This window comes from Acartia tonsa, chromosome 9 (assembly GCF_053477335.1).
Source record: "Acartia tonsa isolate MP-2025a chromosome 9, ASM5347733v1, whole genome shotgun sequence".
Classification (NCBI taxonomy): Eukaryota; Metazoa; Arthropoda; class Copepoda; order Calanoida; family Acartiidae; genus Acartia; species Acartia tonsa.
This window is the reverse complement of record NC_137268.1, coordinates 10,262,839-10,284,066: the sequence shown is the minus strand read 5'-3', so window position 1 is coordinate 10,284,066 and position 21,228 is coordinate 10,262,839. Positions and strand designations below refer to the sequence as shown.

The 21,228-nt window shown below is 33.1% G+C and overlaps 3 protein-coding genes across 3 annotated transcripts in view; all 3 read left to right on the top strand.

Moving 5' to 3' along the window:
• LOC145328187 (uncharacterized) overlaps positions 1-21,228 on the top strand; it is a 156,698-nt gene that overhangs the window by 28,660 nt on the left and 106,810 nt on the right. The gene's annotated exons all lie outside the window — the stretch shown is intronic.
• Positions 883-6,709, top strand: LOC145328188 (uncharacterized). The gene is made up of 6 exons (XM_080171780.1): positions 883-2,774; positions 2,992-3,120; positions 3,314-3,507; positions 3,769-3,945; positions 4,311-4,897; positions 5,007-6,709. Exons 1-5 carry the CDS (start codon positions 2,381-2,383, stop codon positions 4,626-4,628), a joined length of 1,212 nt encoding a protein of 403 aa, XP_080027906.1. The 5' UTR covers positions 883-2,380; the 3' UTR covers positions 4,629-4,897; positions 5,007-6,709.
• Positions 7,051-9,391, top strand: LOC145328546 (uncharacterized). Its single transcript, XM_080172279.1, has 4 exons — positions 7,051-7,762; positions 8,038-8,204; positions 8,586-8,756; positions 8,839-9,391. Exons 1-4 carry the CDS (start codon positions 7,220-7,222, stop codon positions 9,389-9,391), a joined length of 1,434 nt encoding a protein of 477 aa, XP_080028405.1. The 5' UTR covers positions 7,051-7,219.

The following is a 21,228-nucleotide window of genomic DNA, read 5'->3' as shown; positions in this document are numbered from 1 at the left end:
GAAGATTTTAGAAAAAAAATCTTTCAACATATTTCAAATAGCGCAGCGAAGATGAATTTTTTCCCCTAAATCTTAATTTTGCGAAAAACAATTTTTCTGAAGTACATAAATTCTACTTAATTTTATTCTATGTATAAAAATGACATCATAAGTGTTTAGTACATTTATTTAGAAAATTTTAAGAATTCTGGCGACTACGCCCCTAGAGGCCGCTTAAGATGGGGAATAACCTTCAACAAAATAGATAGAAGAAACCCCCACAGGACTTATGAGAAGCTTCACTTTAGAGTTTAAAAAATCTATCCAGCATTTTTCAAGGTCTTCCAGTTAAAATATTTAAAAAGATAAACATCCTGCCTCTTGTGAAACTTGTAGAGGGATTAAAAAAACGACCCCCTCCCCTGTACCCCATAGCCTTCCCTCCTACTGAATAATAAAAATGACTAATAAATGAAAGGAAAATAGCAATCGAAATTGACGACAATTTACCTCCTGTCATAATATCCTCGTGTATTCTAAATCCATTGTTAGGGGGGAAAATGGTGTTTTGTTGGGGCTCTATTTGACAGCTGTATATAAGAATAGAAGGGAATTAATTTCTAACCCTTCTTTTTAAGAATGAAGTTAACTTTTCAAAGACAATCATCAGACATTTAGGTCTAGGAACATAAGTTGAAATCTAAAATATAATATTGCAAAATTTATAGGCATTCCTCTAACTACATAGAATCATCTATATTGATATACAAACATACCCATGGAATTTTTTTTATAATTTTTATAATTCCGGATCGGACAGCTTTTATCGTTAATTTAGGCAGGTTAGAATTGTCCTATCGATTTAAAACTTTGCAAGGTGATTCCTAAAATGGCCATTTTTTGTTGAATTAATGAGGAATATTGATATTATTTTATTGATCGATTGCTGAAATACATCACGGAGCATTCTCGAAAATTTGCGCGTCGCACGTTTTTATAGCCTGCCGGCACACGAGTTGAAATCTCCTAAAACTTACTTTAATACAAAACGTTTTTCATATTTTCATTCGTTTTCATTCCACCGATAGAGCTAGTACTCTCTCTTACATCGCTTTTTAATACGTTTTCAACAGTAAGTTTTAGTTTTTTAGTGTATTATATATATGTTTTTTCAACGTATTATTTCATTTACTATTTTCAGTTGGGGATTTTATTTGCATTTGGGGATTATTCAAGAGAATTTAAATAGTAAATGGAGATTGGTTCCTAAATACTTATCGAATTCTTCGAATTTTCCCAATATTAAAACTCTTTTAGCTTATTTTCGACGGATTCTTTAGTGATTTATGGAATATCGATCGATAAAAAATATTAATTGTAGCATAAGGAAACGAAATAAGACGTTTTTAATGGAATAACATGAAGTTACAAAATGGCCATTTTTTGTTGAATTAATGAGGAATATTGATATTATTTTATTGATCGATTGCTGAAATACATCACGGAGCATTCTCGAAAATTTGCGCGTCGCACGTTTTTATAGCCTGCCGGCACACGAGTTGAAATCTCCTAAAACTTACTTTAATACAAAACGTTTTTCATATTTTCATTCGTTTTCATTCCACCGATAGAGCTAGTACTCTCTCTTACATCGCTTTTTAATACGTTTTCACCCACCCTCCCTAACCCTTTAGTTATTATTTGAAATTTTTTATTTTTCTGCTTTCTTAATTCCGGTATTTTTATATTAATATTGTTTTTTCTAAATTGACATACTTACCTATTCATGTCTCTAACATTTTTTTTCAGATCAACGTTTTTTATCATGACACCATTCGAGTTCTATAAACTCAGGAGTGTTAAGTCATTCCATGCTCAAAATATAGTTGCCTATAAGCAGATTTTAGGCTTAAACCTGCATTATTTTGTCGTTTATCAAAGTAAAACTGATAAACATTTAGTAGTTAAAGAGTTGATTAATCGTGCATCTTGTTATAAAGAACAATTAGAAGAAATTAACCATACTTTAGATGACGATTTTTTCGCCGCAAAATCTGTTTATGATAATTTTGGCCAGTTTTTTAAAGATTTCGAAGCAGAATGTCGCAACACCTTGTCACTTCTTGATTAAATTAAATTACTAAATTTTTCTTTTTCTTTCTTATTACAAACAATTCTTATTTTTCTTTCATTTAATGTTTCAACACTATTTTCTTGAATTAAGTTAAATTTTTTTCCTCTTTCCATTTTCTTTTCTTACAAAATACTGAATTGTTAAAAATTACAGCATGTTTTTATTTGTTATTATTTTTGCATGAAATTTTTTCGTGAATGTTTCTTTAAATTAACATTATTGTTAAATTTTTTCCTTTAAATTTAAATTTCCTCTTCAGACCTAAAAATGCCTGTTCCTACAGGACATTCACACAACTCCTCAGATGAGGATAATTCCCCCCCCCCCGCATCCACAGTGGTTCCAACCACAAATTTGGCTAGATCTTATTCAGCCCCAGTCAATACCTCAGCTCCCTCGTCGGTTGTAGCTCCAGGTCCGTCATCGGTCGCACAAACGATTATTCCCCAGGATCCGAAGGATCCCTTGGGGTTAAACAACCTTCCCCCAGCGGGCTCATATTTGCCGGGGATAGGTTTTGTGCCACAAATTAATCAGCCTCCGAAAATGACAGCGCGACCTCAAGAGTCTGCAGCTCCAGCGCGACCTTCAGTGTCAGCAGCTCCACATATTGAATCTGAGAAAGTTAAGATGCCTGTCAGACATGCTTCAGTGTCTTCAGGTAAAATTCATGCTTAGTTCTCATGATTTTGATTCAATGAATTAGAAATTGAAGTTCATATGAAATTTGTCTTCTTAACAGTTTTTACCCTTACAAACATTTTTCTTTCTCAAATTTTAAATTTTTCCCCCCCCCTCCTCTTTTTTATTCTTTCCTTTTTTACTACCTTACATCTTTTTCCTTTTTATTTCTTTTTTAAATCTTTTTTATTTTTTAGATGATTTTTCCCCTAAACGCAAGAAGTCAAAAAAGAAGAAACGCTACTCTAGTAGTTCCTCTTCTTCCAGTTCTTTCTCGTCATCGTCGAGTTCTACGGAATCAGATGAACCTAAAAGGAAAAGAAAAGGTACTTTTTTAAACACTTAAAGAAAATCCTTTCTTTCTCCCTTGTATGAACTATTTGAAATATTTCCGATATTATTGCAGAAATTTATTTTGGTTCAATTCATTTGAAAGACAAAATTTCTTGTTCTATGAACACCGACTGAATATTGACGTTATTCTTCGGATTATTATGTCTTCATACATTCTTTCTTTAGGGAAGAAGAAGAAAAAGAAGAAGAGCAAGAAGCACTCTTCCGATTCCGACAGTAGCAGCCAACTAGTAGGCGGCCGAAAAGCTAGACGTCGCCTCCGGCGAGCAGCTGAAATACTGTCAGACCCACCTGCTTGGATTGGCATGACAACAGCAGACATACATGCCGAACGGGAACGCCTCTTCGAACATTTAAACGTAAGAAAAACATTTTAAAAAACTTTTTTTGATCAGACATATATTTTTTAATATATGTAGGGGTTATTTAGTCTATTTTCAACAAAAAAAAGGGCAGTTATCTTGGGTTAAGGGCATTTTCTTTTTCTACATTTCCTTTAAAATCTTTCTCTTTTTCACATTTGAGTATTTTTTGCTATCTCAAATATTAATTTTCTATTTATCTTTTTTCAAATTTGAAATTCTTTTCTTGGAAATCTCACAATAGTTTTTTCTATTAAGTCTTTGGATGAAAAGAATGACGTCTCTCTCACATTTTTAAAATGTGTCTTAAGAGACACCTGTCGTTCGAAGAATTATGTCGAGGATGCTGCGAAGCGTCTTGTGGCGCTGAAAGCCCCCAAGAACTTGTTATATGACCTACAGCAGTCGTTGCAAGCCTGCTATCAAGCAATAAAGGCAAGAAATTCATAAATTTTTTCTTTTTTGTTTTATAATAACTAAACTTATGCCATTTTTTAGTTTCTTATTTTTACATACAGATTAGATCAATAAGAATTGTTTCTTATTTATGAAATTTATTTTTTTCAAATTTGCTTTTTTTTTAAGAAGACGTGCAAACACTTGATTAACACCAGTTTTATTAGCTTCCGCACCACAGAAAAGAAGTTTATAAGATTATTCTGTGACATTTGCATTATTTTTCAGTTTCATTTAAGATTCATTATCTACAGGAAGATAATTCCTACGACACATTTCTTTTCATTGAGCTAGAGATTAACATAATTTATTCCAAAATTATAAAGATTTTCATTTTTATCTAGATAGCTGAAAGCTCCATCGGGTATATTGAACTGGCCTTTTCGAAAAACATCGGCCACGCCAACCGGGTCGCGCTAGCAGGTAACAGACGCTACCTTACCACCCAGCAGCAACGTATCTCGGATTCCCTGCCTGACTTTCGAGGGGACTATAGCAGAGGAGCACGTGGCGGCTTCTCTAACGGCCGGTTTAACTCAAATGGAGGCTCAAACCCTAGGGGTAGAGGATCTCGAGGACGAGGTCGAGGATCTCTTCGCTGTCACGGATGTAACGGCGAAGGTCATAAAGTCGAAGACTGTCCTTCCGCCAACCCTAAATAATGATTCTACCCCGCTTTACACTATTCAAGATTTAAACCTACCTATACCTACCTCAGACATTCCAAATTTTCATATCGCTTCTCTGAAAAATTTTTGTTTCACAGAAGATTATGACCATTATAAACGTTTATATGACATTCAATCGGATTTTTTATCTAGTTATTCGCCAGCTTATTCTATCCATTCACTTACAGCAATTAATTTCTATAAAAATATTCTCCATGCACCATCTTTTGTTTTGCAAACACTTACCTTTGGATATCAACCAGGTAGATTATTGAGAATAATTCTTTTCACAATGTATTTATTACATGAAATTGTTCCAAAAAATTTTTGTTTTCCTTTTACAATTATTCTCCATAATCTATCTTTTTTAAGTTTTTACATCTCCAGTGTTACCGTATTTCGAGAAGAACAACAATAGCGCTGTCCGCAATCCAGAATTTGTTCGTCAAGAGATTCAATCTTTGCTAGACAAAGGTATTATTGCTCAAATCGATCATCAGCCTTATTGTTGTTCACCTCTTACGGTAGCTAGCAGAACATGTAGTTTAACTAACACAACTAAACTCAGGAAATTTTTCGACACATAAATATTATCCTAAATTTCTTTTTCCCCTCTTCTTTTTCTACCCCTTTTTTATATAATATTCATTTTCGTTTTTCAATTCTTTTCCCTACCTCTCAAATATTTTTTCTTTGTTCAAATTCAAATTTTTTCAAAAAATTCTTTCATTTTTTCACCCCTTTTTTAAATTTTTTGTTCGAAATATTTCCTGCTTTTAGATTATGCATCGACTTATCCCGCCACATTAATCTACTTCTCCAGCCAGAGAACGTCTCTTTAAATGATATTAAGACAGTGCTGCCTCGCATTTCTCAGGATGTATTTTTTACATCTTGGGATTTGCGGGGCATGTACCATCAAGTACATCTACATCCTGCCGTTACTGAATTTTTCGGTTTTTGTTATAAAAATGCTGATAATTCGTATTCTTTTTACAAATATTTGAGGCTTCCCTTCGGGGTTGCCTCAGCCGTATTTCTAGTTGATGCCTTAATACGCCCAGTTAAACATTTTTGTCACCGTCACAATATAGACTGTAGTGTCTATATTGATGACGGCCTGACTGTCGAAGTAAATTATTTTAAATGTCTTCTTAGTACTCACTTTGTCCTATCAGTTTTACTATGTGCAGGTTGGCATTTTCAACTTTCTAAATGTCAACTAGAACCTGTTCGTCGTATACAATATTTAGGTTTTATTCTTGATAGTAGTAAAATGATAATTTCCTTGCCCATTGTTAAAATTCAGAAAGTTTTATTTCTTCTTGACAAAATTTTAGCTGCTTTTGATTCCAACGATCCTGTAGATGTTACTATGTTAGCCTCCTTTTTAGGCAAATTATGTCATGCATATTTTAGTCATGGAGATTTTATTCGCGTCGTGGCTAGAAACTCTAATCATGCCCTTGGTGTTTACACCTCACAGTATGGCTGGAAAGGAGCTTTGTTTGTCAATACAGATATGTTTCAAGAGCTGTCCCTCTGTAAAGAACATTTTGTTTCTTTAAACGGACAACCAATTCGTACTGAATCCAAAACAATTGAAGTTTTTTCCCCCCATCAAACATCTTTCTTAATTGACAACATTGATCCTAAAGATTTAAATAAACATTGTAATATTTTTGTGTCAGACGCTTCTGACCACTCAGCCTTTTCATTCAAAGCTGGAGACTGTAAGATTATTTCTGATTATTTATTTACTCCACAAGAGGCTGAATTATCTTCAGGCCATAGAGAACTTTTAAGTATAGTTAAAGCTTTTGAACATTATAGCAATTATTTCGCCACCCTTAAAGGACAGCTGGTTATTTGGATAACAGATAGCATGTGCCTTTACTCTTTTTTGCGTATTGGAAGCCGTAATTTAGTTATTCAAAAATTATTAATTCAATTAAAAATTCTAGAATTCCAATACGCAATCCGTATTATACCTAAATGGATGCCCCGAGACAGTTCACTCATTACTTTAGCAGATTTAGGCTCTAAGCTTTTTAAATCCTCTAATGAATTTGGGATTAGTTCTAATGATTTTAAATTTCTTCAAAATTATTTTTCAATCAAAATTTCCATTGACTGTTTCGCAACATCTAAGAATTGTAAAGTAGAGAAATTCATCTCCCCCTTCCCCCAACTAAATTGTTTTGATATTGATTTTTTCACAGTTTCCCTGACCAGTTCAGAATGCTACTACATCCACCCCCCGATTTCTCTCCTTTCTCGTGTTTTTAATAAATTAAAATTATATGAGGATATAACAGCAGTGGTAGTTTTGCCCTTATGGCCGACATATCCTTTCTGGAATTGTATTGTTAAAGGATCTTATTTTAATTCTTTTGTAAAAAATTTTTTACTCTGGGATCCTTACTACATTGCTTCTACGCCAAATAATCTTTTCAACGGTCATAAGACGTTTAAAACTCTCGCTTTATTGATTCATACCGGTAAAGACTATGCCATTCCTTTACCACAATTTTAATCAATATGTTTTTTAATGAATTGTACAAAATTTTTTCAGCATCTTTACAATGAGAACGTCTTTCAAACATTCCACTGTAAATTACCATAAGTTTAATGCTCAGTTACAAACCTTTAAAGACAATAGACCTCTAGAAAAAAGAGGCCCTCTGTATTTTCCGTCAGTTTTAGAGAAATACAACCTTTCCGAAAAAAGGAAACGCCATATAAAATTGACAGCGTCTTCTAGAACTAAGTCCACGCAGCTACTCCACAATCGTACATTACGCCGTTTTGAAATATTTTGCGAAAACAGAAATAAATCTCTGTTAAATTTTTCAAAAAAGGATTTAGCCGCCTACATTGAATACTTAGAGGATTCCGCAGCTAAAAAATCCGCCGTAGTCGGATTGGCAGGCGCAATAGATTTTTTAGCCAGTGCTTTAGATATGAAATCCCCTTGGACCCCCCAAATTGAAAGAATGTATCAGGGAATCACGAGAAGAGCCTCTGCAGAACAGCCTTTGACCAAAAAAGCGCCTAAACTGCCCATACAGTACCTGACTTTGGCCATCGATAAGCACGTGACACCTTTTCTAAAGAATCCAGATCAGGTAATTTGTTTCATATGAATCAATAAATCCTTTTTCAAATAATTTTGATTCATACTTATTACTTAGCTATTTTTAAGTTGTCGGATCAAACCACATTTAATATTACGGAATTTTTTACGTCTTTCTAATATTCACATTGATCTCTAATAGAAAGCTTATTTCTTAAAAAATTCGATTTTAGTTTTTTTGGGCCAACTATTTTAGGACATGGAGTTTTCTCCGCTTTTGTATTTTCTTTTAATATTATTTTCTAATAGAAACTTTGTTTTCTTAAGATTCCAATTGTGACCCTCCGAGCAATCGTGGCTCAGCACCTTCAGTACAGCTTGTGCGCACGCATATCTGACCTGTTAAGATTAAGAGCCTGTGATCTAGCGGTTACCACACTAGGAGACACGCCAGCCATGAGCGTAACCTTCAGATCCTCTAAGACTGACCCTAGGTACTTATTTTTAACAAGAAAATCTTTCTTCAATTCTTTCTCAAAAATTTTTTTTCCAGAAATTTTTTCAAATATCATACGACATTCTTTTCTATCTACTTTTACTTAATATTAAATTGGAAATTACATTATAATTGCAAAATAATTTCTAATTCTTATTAAAAATTCTTTCAAAGATTTTCAATGTCTTAGTTTAAAATGTTTTAAATTACAAATAATTTTCTTAACCAATACCTATTTCTTCTACTGTAAAATTGTTAAAGAAAATTCCAGAAAATCTTTTTTTCAAATTTATCATGCATTCTTCAACTCTGCATTTCATCTAGAATAGCGTTCGTTTTTTTTTTTTTTTACACAAAAACATAAACATTATTTTTCTAGATTTGAGGGCTCCACCAGTTACGTGATCTTCAATGGATCAGAATATTGTCTTTATTCTCTACTGGTCCTGTATTACAATAGGCTCCGGTTGTATTCATCAGATACTTCCTGTCTGGATACGAGCTATCTGCTGCCCCGTACAGGGAATGGTACCACTTCGAAATCTTCTAGGCGAGTTTTTAAGCATAATATACTCACACATTTTTCTTTTTTAAGTTGTCACAAAATTTTATTGGTAATTATATTTTTTTAGAATCCTAGTCGCGGATGGACGTTACGCCATTTCAGCTTCCACCTTAATGAAGGATGTAAACTTAATTTATAGTAACTTAGGACTTAAACATAAAATTACATCTAAATCTGCTAAAAGCTTAGGAGTGTCATCTGCCTTTAGATTAGGTATGAGCGATGATCATATCCGAGTCTTAGGCAGATGGCGCTCCATAGCTACAGCTCAACATTATCGAGCTATTGATGATACAACGCTTATTGAGATTTTCTCCAAGATTATGCTAAAATCCTCGAGCACAGCAGTCCCCAGGTCTTTAGCAGCCCTTACAGACCAAGCCTCCAATTCCATCGCTTCACGGACGACTCCCTCTTGGTCCTCAGCCCATTCAGCACCCCTGAACCGCGCTCTTATCTTCCAGATTTTGTTAGCTTCGGGCTATCTAGACCCCCAAGGATGCCCTCTCAACAACGATGGCTATCCCCTCCCTCAAGACGTTCCGGAGGTTAGAACTAACGGTGAAGATCTTCTAGCCATCGAATCTTCTCAAACCTTCATAGTAACTCTGCCGAACTAAGTTATTATGCATTTGTATTATTTTATTTTATGCCTTTAAATTTTGAAGATCTTCTAGCCATCGAGTCTTCTCAAACCTTCATAGTAACTCTGCCGAATTAAGTTATTATGCATTTGTATTATTTTTATTTATGCTTTTCAATTTTTTAAAAAAAAATACTTAAATAAAACTGAAATTTTTAAATTGCATATTAGTTCTTTTCTCAGTATTTTTTCAGATTACTTAAAATGTTTTCTTTTTAAGAAAAAAGAATTTTTTAATAACTACCTACCATAAAATTTTTCGATTTCGAACTGGTTTTATTTATCCGATTATTCTCACGAATTTCTTCGTTTCATTTCGATTGGTTCCTAAATACTTATCGAATTCTTCGAATTTTCCCAATATTAAAACTCTTTTAGCTTATTTTCGACGGATTCTTTAGTGATTTATGGAATATCGATCGATAAAAAATATTAATTGTAGCATAAGGAAACGAAATAAGACGTTTTTAATGGAATAACATGAAGTTACAAAATAGTTAGGAACGAGTTAGAAAGCATAGCAAGTCTATAATCGGTACCAGAATGTCCGTACGTCTATTTTAGACATGTTGATTTTCAACTATTTAAAAATCAAATTTTTATGTGTGTTATAAGAAAAGCATCTCTGTTATCAGGTCCTAAAAATGTTAGTATGTCCTTAAACATTATCCTGTATTTACGCAGTTTTTTAACAAGTTTACTTAAAATTTTGTTTGGATTTCATACATTCATATTCTGATTATTTAGTTCTATCACTCTACAATGTTCGTCTGTTCTACCGTTTTAGAGCTTTGCTTGTATGGATGTTGTCATTCTTGTTTTGTTTTTTTTGGGGGAGGGAGTATAATGAATTTTGATAAGATTTACCTTCGTCCTAACTTGGATTACCCTCCCTATTGAGATTTTCAATTTCCTAGCTCCCTCCCCCACAAAAAAATAAAATGATTGAATTCCTGACTGTCCAACTACCTATCCTTATATGCCTGAAGACAGGGAATATAGCAAGATTGACACATTTTAAACTATTTTCGAATATTCCATCAAAAACTTTACTTCTGCTACAATAAAAAACTATCGATACTTTTATTTCTATCATTTTTAAAGAATAAGTAAAAATAAATGGGAAAAGCATTTTAAAAAAAATGATTTTCTGTACTGTATAGGAAATGTTACTTCCTTGGCTGATTTTAAAGATATACGCCTTAAAATTTCATTAGTGATTTTGATTGATTTTTATATAATTTACATTAGGGGAAAAAATTGAAAGATAATTTTTTTAAAAGTCTTGTGGAAAATATTCAGCTCTTAAAAACTTTACTTTATTTGGTAATGTAGGATATTAATTGTAAGAAAAATATTTTTTGGGCAGCCATGCATTTAAAAATAAGCTTCTAATTTTGTAAAGCAGATTCACTTGGCCAATGAGCATCTACTCTTTAATTTATTTTGTCATATTAAAATCTTGTGTTTTCTTGAGCTATGCAATTTAAAGCAGTGCTCATCAAACACGAGTTAGCCGCCTGGGAACCTCAGGGAAATCAACCGTTTGTAATTTTAAAAAAAGCTGGAAGTCTAAACCTGACCTAAATATGACAATCCTCTTTTTCGTAAAAAAATAAAGCATTAATTTGATACTTTGTCTCGGCTGCGGAGCCCTGATTTAAATGTAGACTCTAGACAAATGACTTTGTCAGGCATCATAAACACAGTGACTATACTTACAAATATAAAAAAATAATGATTTCTTAAATACTTAAACTATTACTATAACACAAAAAATGTAAAATTTTACTTTGTAATACTTTGTTTTTCCTTTTTTAGGTATGTTTTATGAAAAATTAGGGTGTTAAATAGTTTTATCGTGAAAGCTGATTAAAATATATGAAACGTTTTATTCTGCAGTATAAAGTACTTCCCAGTATGGACTCGAAACCAATTTGTATACGCTGGATTAAAACCGGTTCTCAGCCGGACTGGAAAATCATGTAAAACATCTTGTTACAGAAATTTTCTATTAAAATAAAAATCATAAAATTAATACCCTCTCGGGGCGAACAAAACATGTTCTAATTTTACATTTATTCATTTTGATATCCCCGGAAAGCTGGCTATAATACGATGCAATAAATAACTATTCTATTAGTGAACAACGTTCTGTATAAAGTAAAATACAAAAAGTGCTCAAAAGAAAAAGAGAGGGAAAAGACAATGTCTGTTTAATTAATTTACAATCCTTCTTCCACCCAAAGCTGACCAGCTACCAAACGTAGAATTCCACATAAGCATATAGAAAATGGGAGGGAGGATATTATTTATCTCAATTGTACAATCACTATGATGTAAAAGGTGGGGTAGGGGCAGATTCCTAAAATAAGCCAGTCAGCATTTGTTTAGTAATGTTTGAATAGTTCAGTAAGTTAGATCCATAATTACAAAGTAAAGGGGCTGGAATTCCAATGTCACAAATAAATTATTTTATAAATTAATAGATGGATAGAAAGACGAGTAGATGTTAGAGATAAATCAAATAATCCTTATAATAAAGTAACAGGATGTATGTTTGTCTGTGTGTTTGTGTGTCTGTGTGTTTGTACCGAAGGATCTTGCTAACCGCTGAACCGATCGGGCTCTCCTTAACAGGATCGCTTCTCATAGGTCCCGGGAAGGTTTATAACTATTTTGGGGGAGGTACCAACACCCTCCCAAGAGAAATCAATCCTTAGAAAAAATGACATCCCCATATTTTTTTCACTTTTCTTTTTATAACTAAAGTTGAATAAGGGGGGAGGGTCGACTTCCCTTTAGATGCAAGTACCCGCTAGAAAATATATACAACAGATGCATGGGATTCGAATGAAAAAAATGAATCGATGAATCTTGGGATTGATATTTAGAAGGATGTCAAATTATTCAAATGAAATAAATAGATGGATAACAGATAGGGTGAAATCATAATTGTTTTATTAAATGGAGTGTATAATGGAGTGTGTATATGCCTGTATATATCTACAAATAAGGTTTGAATCACTCTAATTTAAAGTTAATAAAGCTGCGTATACGGAATTTGTACTGGAATCGAAAGACTTTATGGGGGGCTTTTATTTCAAAGCAAGGGCATATAGTTAATTTCTAACACGAATTTATGCGTTGAAAATGTAATCATAGCATAATAGTTATTTCTCGTATCGTATTATAAACGGCTTTCCGCGGATATAGAATGTACAATTATAAGATTAAAACTAGTTTTTTTAGCCCCGAGGTTCCGGAGGCACCGGCTAAAAAAACTGGTTTTAATCTTATGATTGTACATTTCTATATTCGTAGAAAACTGGATATAATACGATGCTAGACATAGTTTTTTCGTATGGATGAGAACCGGTTCCTATCCACCGGATTCGAATGAATACGAGAAATTTTGTTATTAAAACTTTTGGGAATAGTCCCTTTCGTAACATCGCCCCTTAAGGGGAGATTCGTCGTATTTTTAAACTGGCTTTTTATAGGTTATTTTAGGTTAGGTGATTGCCCCACAGGGTTAGGTAATTGGCCCCGCAGGGTTAGAGCCCGCCGCAGGGGCTAGAAATAGGAGAAAAGCTACTGTGAAAAATACGAAGAATCGCCCCATAAGGTGCGATGTTACGAAAGGGACTATATCCGAACTTTTTTTTTAGCACGTGATAAAACCAGGATTCGACTCTAGAGAGAGAGAGACGGGGAGGAATTTTTTAACCACCCAAATTTTTTTCCCGTGGTAGAATTTTAAGGGGGGGGGGGGGGCTATTTACCTAATGAACATTTTCTGTGAGGGTTATTTCAACTCAAGCATAAGAAGAGGGGAGAGGGGATGAATCAAATATATATATATATTAAAATTTTACCAAATTTTGTTGTAAGCATAACCTAACAGTTTTGTTAACTGAGCATATAAGCCACAAACATGTAACATTATGGAATAGATGTGCTCCTTACCTTTCATAGTATACTACGCCCTTACAATTAAAGAATGTACTCTCAAGAATTTAGTTAAAATTTCATAGTAAACAGATTTAAACACGATGGGTTAAAATAGAAAAAGTTCTTGAAAAAAAAATCTTAAGGGCGATAGTGCCTTTAAAGAAAATTATTTAGAACACTGAATAAAAATTCGTTGATCATATTTTAAAATTTGTTTGTAAAACCAGCATGCCTTTTCTTAATGGAAATCTTACATTCATAATCGTGGAAAAGGGGGTGTCAAACTCAACACCCTCTTTAATATTGATATATGCTAGTCATAACCTCTTTTTTTTACAACTACACAAGGCATCGCACCCACCACATAAAAACCTGTGAACTTCACTACTACATCTTAGGGTTTAAAATCAATAGGGCTATTCTAAGTTCTAACATGCCAAAATGAAAGATCACTTCTATTTAATGACTGGCGGAAAAGCTTCGAATAAAATAACCTAAAAAATGTTAAAAATAAGATATAACCCGTTTTGACCCATTTGCTTGCTCCCTATTTAAGAATCAGGTACAGTACATTGTCAAATGCCTTGCCTCCGTCTAATCTAGCCTAAATACAAAAATTGTTTGTCTTTTTCAATACATTATTTAACTCGTTACAGACCTCTTAATGTCTCAATTTAAAACTATTTAAAAGAAGGAAAGTTTTCCAAATCTAAACTTATTGTCGGTCCATAACGGATATACTAATTAATAATCTTTCTATCAATTTAATTAAAATACAAATATAGCCTAAAACCTCCTTAAAGCGGTCCGACCGCCATTGAAGTTTTATAGTTAAATGTGCTCCTTAATAATAGGCATGTTGTCAAAAAAATTCAATTGTCTATCTTTAATAGGAGCCGAGAAAATCAAGTTTCCCCCATAGCGTTACGGACTTACTGACGGAATGACGCACAGACAAAGTGAACTATAATGTAGCTTCGCTACTAAAAAAATACTAGTTTAAAAAGCCTTTAAAAAGCAGTTTTACGGTGTTTTCTTTTAGAGTAAAACAATAGATGGAGAAAGGGTTAAATAACTGTATCTACCCATCGCAACCGCCTTGTGTCACCTTTCTATAGGGTCATTGATATCAACCAACGGTGTTGCTTATATTAAAACAGCCAAGTAGCAGAAAATAATTTAGAAGCAGACGAAAGAGGTCTTTGAAAAAGGAAGGGAGGTAGTTGTCTGTATATACATCTATACTATATCTTGATACAACTCAGATAGATTGTTGGCAGAAAAATCGGGTATAGTACCTTTCGTAACATCGCACCTTGGGGCGATTATTCGTATTTTTCACAGTAGTTTTTCTCCTATTTCTAGACCCTGCGGGGGGCTCTAACCCTGCGGGGCCAATTACTTAACCCTGTGGGGTAATCACCTAACCTAACCTATAAAATGCCATTTTAAAAATACGACGAATCGCCTCTTATGGAGCGATGTTACGAAAGGGACTATTCCCGAAAAATCTAATTTATAAATTTCCCTTCAGCTGTTATCTCAACAATTATTGGGTATGAGATAACGGAAATAATCAGAATGTGTTAAATACTATGTAAATAATAGAAAGGTACCGCAATAACATTACACGTTTTCAAATCATTTGATACTGGCAGCTTCGCCCCTACCATCTTTGGGCACTGTATTCGAAGAGGTAAGGGACAGAAAAATATCCTTAGGTTAATACTTTTTTTTTTAGAAATCTTAAGCTTCAGACAAAGAAACCTTACTGCTGTATATGTATACAATAGGAGAAAAGGTTCAACGTTTGACAATATAGTCCTTATACAGTTAGGGAGTTGAATCCATTTTTATAGAAGCAGAAATATAATCTATGATTATGGTTTGGACCCTCTAAAACTGTAATCTACCCTTCCACTTTCCCCTCTCTTGGTGAAGATATCTTCAACGCCGATACGATTTTTGAAATATAAGATTCCACTTTTGTCTCTCTTGTTAAAGATATCTTCACCAAGAGAGGCAAAAGTGGAATCTTAAATATCAAAAACCACATCGGCGTTGAAGATATCTTCACCAAGAGAGGGGAAAGTGGAATCTTACATTTCAAAAATCGTATCGGCGTTGAAGATATCTTCACCAAGAGAGGGGAAAGTAGAATCTTACATTTCAAAAATCGTATCGGCGTTGAAGATATCTTCACCAAGAGAGGGGAAAGTGGAAAGGTAGATTACAGTTTTAGAGGGTCCAAACCATAATCATAGATTATATTTCTGCTTCTATAAAAATGGATTCAACTCCCTAACTGTTATAATCTGTTATGGAGTTGTTGTTTAATTTGTAAGTGGTTAGTTTAAAAACTATAGGTAATTCATAATGGGATCGTAATTAAAAAGTGTCGAAACTTTTCCATTGCCAATTCCTGTATCCGTAAACATTTGGGAAGCGATATAAAAATGCGTTTAATTCCTTTAACTGTAGTACGTGCTTAAACATGACTTTGGCCCAGTTGAAGGAAAGGGGGGGGGGGGGTAGGCTTGATAACGTGTTTAAAAATATACCCTTTCCCTGAAAATATATCTATTGAATAATATTAAAAGCGAAGCTTTTCTATAATTAGGGTCGGTCCGTACGTCCGTCCGTCCGTACGTCTGAGATAGTTAGCTTTTATTCGTTAATTTAGGCATGTTAGAATTGTCCTATCGATTTCAAATTTTGCATGGTGATTCCTTTAGAAGTTAGGTACGATTTAGAAAGCGTAGCAACTTTATAATCATTACCAAAATGTCCGTACGTCCAATTAAGCATGTTGATTTTTTTACTTTTTTAACAACAAATTTTTATGTGATCTAAAATTGAAAATTGTAAAGATACTTAAGAACAAAGTGAAGCTAACTTACAGATTTGCCTTTCCGTCTGGCCGTCTATACGTAAATTGTGGTGTGATTTACTCAGTTGGTTTATGACCTATGCTAATTAAATTTCTAGTAAGTTTCACCTCACGTATAAGAATTCTGTCTCTATTTTTTCATATTTTATGCTTCCTGATGTTATCAAAGAAATATGCGTGGATATTATTGTCGTTATTTTATCCTGGATGGAGGAGAGGAGGGGTTGGAGTAAAGGGTGGGTCGTTATTTTAGCCAAATTTTCACTTAATTAGAGTACATGATAATCTGTTGTAATAAAATAAATCCAGTATGTTATCATTCTATTGTTCTTTTATAGGTAAAAAGTCTCTTAAAAGTATAATCACGCCATCACCAAATTTGTGTAAATGATTGGGGGGTAAATTACAAAAATGTAAAGAATTTATTTAGATCTTAATTTCCACACTGGTGTACAACTGTAAAAAAAATATTTTTATAAAAACAAAAAGGTTCTTTTAATCATAATATAATTATCCTATTTAGTTGACTGCACAATGCCATATGCGAAGTATCTCAAATGTTAAAATATTTGTTAAACTTCCTGTAAAATATTTTTGGATGTAATCGTTTTATTTTTTGTCTTATGACCAGTAAATTTTGAAATGTCGGGTGAAAAGGTACAATTTCTAATGCTACTTTCTAGATTCTATGTAAATAATTAGAATATTGATAAAATTTAGAATAAAGTATACACATTTTTCAACTTTGTATGTTAAATAAGTTTTTCATAAATAATGCTGGCACAAATTTTAATGAAACTCCCAAATGAGTTTATATAACATAAGCAAGTCAATAACTAATCAGCCATAGACGTCCCCCTCATGTGATTACCCCCTCAAATCTTTTATGTCCCTTTTACCCCTCTCAAAATAAAAAAGGTTCGACCTCCCGGAATTCAGCTATTGTCAACTTCATTAAATGCTATAAAGTCAATGAAAATGATTGAATTTCTTTTTTAATACAAAGCTTTAAGTTTCTCTTAATTAGAAAATTTTGTGAAGCAGATATATTTGAGGATATGATTATGGATCTAAAAGGATAAGACAATGGCCGATAAATTAATGTACATCCAAAATAATGATACACAAAGTAAATTAAAATTAGTGCTTGAATCGTTTGAACACTCAACTTAGCCAACTAAGCCAACCAATCAAAATTCACTACAGTCCCCAAATTTCTTAAGCCAACGAATAAGAAAAAGTTATCATAAAACTTAGGGGACTAGTGTAATAAACAGCCCATTGTCATCTCTCTCTCTTGATTATGATACCCTCTATAGAACTCTGTTATTATATGAGAAGGGGAATTTAATCTATTTAGTTTTTGCTTGCTTAGGTCGAACAGATATTTCATGACCCACACCAAGAACTAAAGGCTTATTCAGTTTATATGGAATTTTTTTTCCAAGAACATAATTAACTATTTGTTTGTTAGTCCGGTATGGTTTAACTTCCAGAAACATTAGAAACAAAGTGATATATATTTCATTTCAATTTTATTAATATATAAGAAATCTTTGTAATTTAGCTCAATGTACAGTAGAAGTAGTTAGTGCAATGCCATGATCATCCAAAATTTAGATCTTAGTACTAGTCTGTTTTAGTATTTTTCGTCACTATAAGACAAAATTTATTTAATGAGACAAAAAGATATTTAAAATCAATGTTGAAAAAAATATATTTCTAAAAGCGATTTTGTCTATTCTACGTTCTCCATATATACACAATTTTTTTAAAGATTCATTATTACTTTTGGATGTAGTTGTCTGTGTTTAAATTTTGTACCAAAAAGGTAAAACAAAAGATTTGTAATTTAAATACCGTGTAGTACATCATCCCATTTTGTTGGAATATTAAAATTTAAAAATACACGTGACTTAGTACCTCGCCTCTAGAAAAATGCCTAAAACTTACCTTTTATTTTTAAAAGCGAAGCTTTTAAATAATTAGGGTAGGTCCGTACGTCCGTCCGTACGTCCGTCACAAACGGATAGCTTTTTTCGTTAATTTAGGCATGTTAGAATTGTCCTATCGATTTAAAACTCTGCATGGTGATTCGTTTATTACTTAGGTACGATTTTGAAAGCGTAGCAACTCTATAATCATAACAAGAGTGTCCGTACGTCAATTTTAAACATTTAATCATCTTATTGATCTGATTTTTGATATGTTGATTCCTGGAACAACAAAGTTTAATGTTATAAGCAAAGCAACTCTATAATTAGTAAAAATGTAAGTATGTCCTTAAACAATATCCTGAATCAAGCAGTTTTTCAACAAATTTACTTACAATTTTGCTCAGATTCTTATACATTTATGTTCTGATTATTCAGTTCTGACACTATATAAGTGTTAATGTCCGTTTGTCCCACCGTTTCAGTGCTTCGCTTTTATGGATGTTGTCATCCTTGTTTTTAAACAAATTAAGAGGAGGAGAACCCTTAATAAAAAACTCTTATTTTTTTTAATGCCATATAAATTTTGACAAAAAATTTTACAAAATATATTAGATTACCCCCCCTCAAACCTTTCAAATTCCTCATTAAACCACCCTTAAAATGAAAAGCTTGGACGTCTCTGATTAAATTACATCGATATAATGTCTTGTTTAATTGTCTTTTAGCATTCGAACTGTTATAAGTACTTCCAATATATATTGTTTATTGAAAGAAAATTAAGTCTGATAAAACAAATATAATGTGTATAAAGGTATTTAGAAATGGAAAAACAAGAAAATTTATTTTTGTAAAGGGGGTTGATAAGGGGTATCGTTTCTTTAGCCAGCTGCGAGCATTACTTTATCAGAGTACATCTCTGACAATAAATAATGGATGTAAAATGTATGTGAATAATATGACAGGAGAAAAAGTTTCGTCAATTTAGCTTGCTAACATGGAACTCGTTTATTAGCCTTTTCTTTCATCCAGTAGAAGAGAAGGGGATTAAATGCGAGCATCCTTTTATCAGAGCACATAAAACTCTGGTACAACATCCATGTAATAATGTATCGATTATTTGTCTATGTACCTTTGTGTAAATAAGGATTATTGCCTTATTAAACACTAGCGGCTACGCCCCTAGAGGCCTCTAGGGGCACTTGAGGAGGAGAGAGTCGAATTTAATAATTCAATTTCTTATTTTAGATTTTAAAAGAAAAAGTAAAAAAAAAATTACGTTTGATGTTTGTTTTTCGTTGAACTCTCTTTCTAAAATTGAGAAATTTAAAAAAAATTTAATTTCTCTAGGGAGGGTGGTGGTACCCTCCCCCAAAATAGTTATAAACCTTCCCGGGACATATGAGAATCTACCCTGTTAAGGAGAACCCGATCGGTTCAGCGGTTAGCGAGATCCTTCGGTACAAACACACAGACACACAAACATCCTGTTACTTTATTATAAGGATAATAAACAGTCTTGGGTGGGTTCTAAAAAGGTTTTGGTAGAGATGTGTAACAATGTAAATGGTTGGAAGGGGGGATTGTGTTTTTAGCCCACTGCGTGTTTCACTTCATTTGAATACATTATAATATGGTGTAAGATCTAAGTATTAATAAATCCATTTTAAAACATAATTAAACCCTTGAGTTACCTTGAAATTCCATTATGATAATATCACCATGACTATAATTTTATGTTGTTATAATAACAGCAGAAAATCACAACACAATCAGGAATATAAAGGGATGAGACAATGGCCGATAAATTGATGTACATCCCCAATGATGATACACAAAATTACCCTTTCTGTAGATTACAATTAGTGGTTCAAACGTTTGAACACTCAACTTAATGATACATCTAATCCAAATCCCCAAAGTTGTAAATCCACGAATAAGGAAACTTTTTTTTTATAAAAATTTGGGGACTAGTGTAATAAACAGCCCATTGTACCATCTCTCTCTTGTAGTGTAACACTGTAGTTGAAGATAACTCTTAGCCTCGTCTCTTTTATTTGCTTATGTTGTCCATGATTGTTTAGGCTTTATTATTAGGAGTCTTATTAACAGTATCAAGATTTTAGACAATCTTTATAATAAAGTAACAGGATGTGTGTTTGTCTGTCTGTCTGTTTGTTTGTACCGAAGGATTTCGCTAACCGCTGAAGCGATCGGGTTCTCCTTAACAGGGTAGCTAATCATAGGAACCGGGAAGGTTTATAACTATTTTGGGGGAGGGTACCACCACCCTCCTAAGAAAAATCACAAAACAAGGACAACATCCATAAAATCGAAGCACTGAAACGGTAGGACAAACGGACATTAACACTTGTAGAGTGTCAGAACTGAATAATCATAATAAAATAATAATCAAAACAAAATTGTAAGTAAATTTGTTGAAAAACCTGCTTGATTCAGGATAATGTTTATGGAGATACTTACATTTTTAGGACTTGATTATAGAGTTGCTTCGCTTATAACATTATACTTTGTTGTCTCAGGAATCAATATACCAAAAATCAGATCAATCAGATGATTAGTTCACATAAAAATTTGTTGTTAAAAAAGTAAAAAATCAACATGTTTAAAATGGACGTACAGACATTTTGGTAATGATTATAGAGTTGCTACGCTTTCTAAATCGTACCTAACTAATAAAGGAATCACCATGCAAAATTTGAAATCGATAGGACAATTCTAACATGCCAAATTTAATGAAAAAAGCTATCTGTTACGGACGGACGGACCGACTCTAATTATAGAAAAGCTTCTCTTTTAAAAATAGATTTTTTTGACGTACGCAACGCAACATAGATAGGTATTGTAGAAACTTGAACGCAGAATAATAAGTATCGTAACATAGATAGATAACGTATTATTTATAAAAAAAAAACATTTAAAGTGCCACTAGAGGCCACTAGGGGCGTAGCCGCTAGTAATTATATAAAACAAGTTCTGTAAATGTCTTTGTATCTCGCAATCGCTGGCCCGATA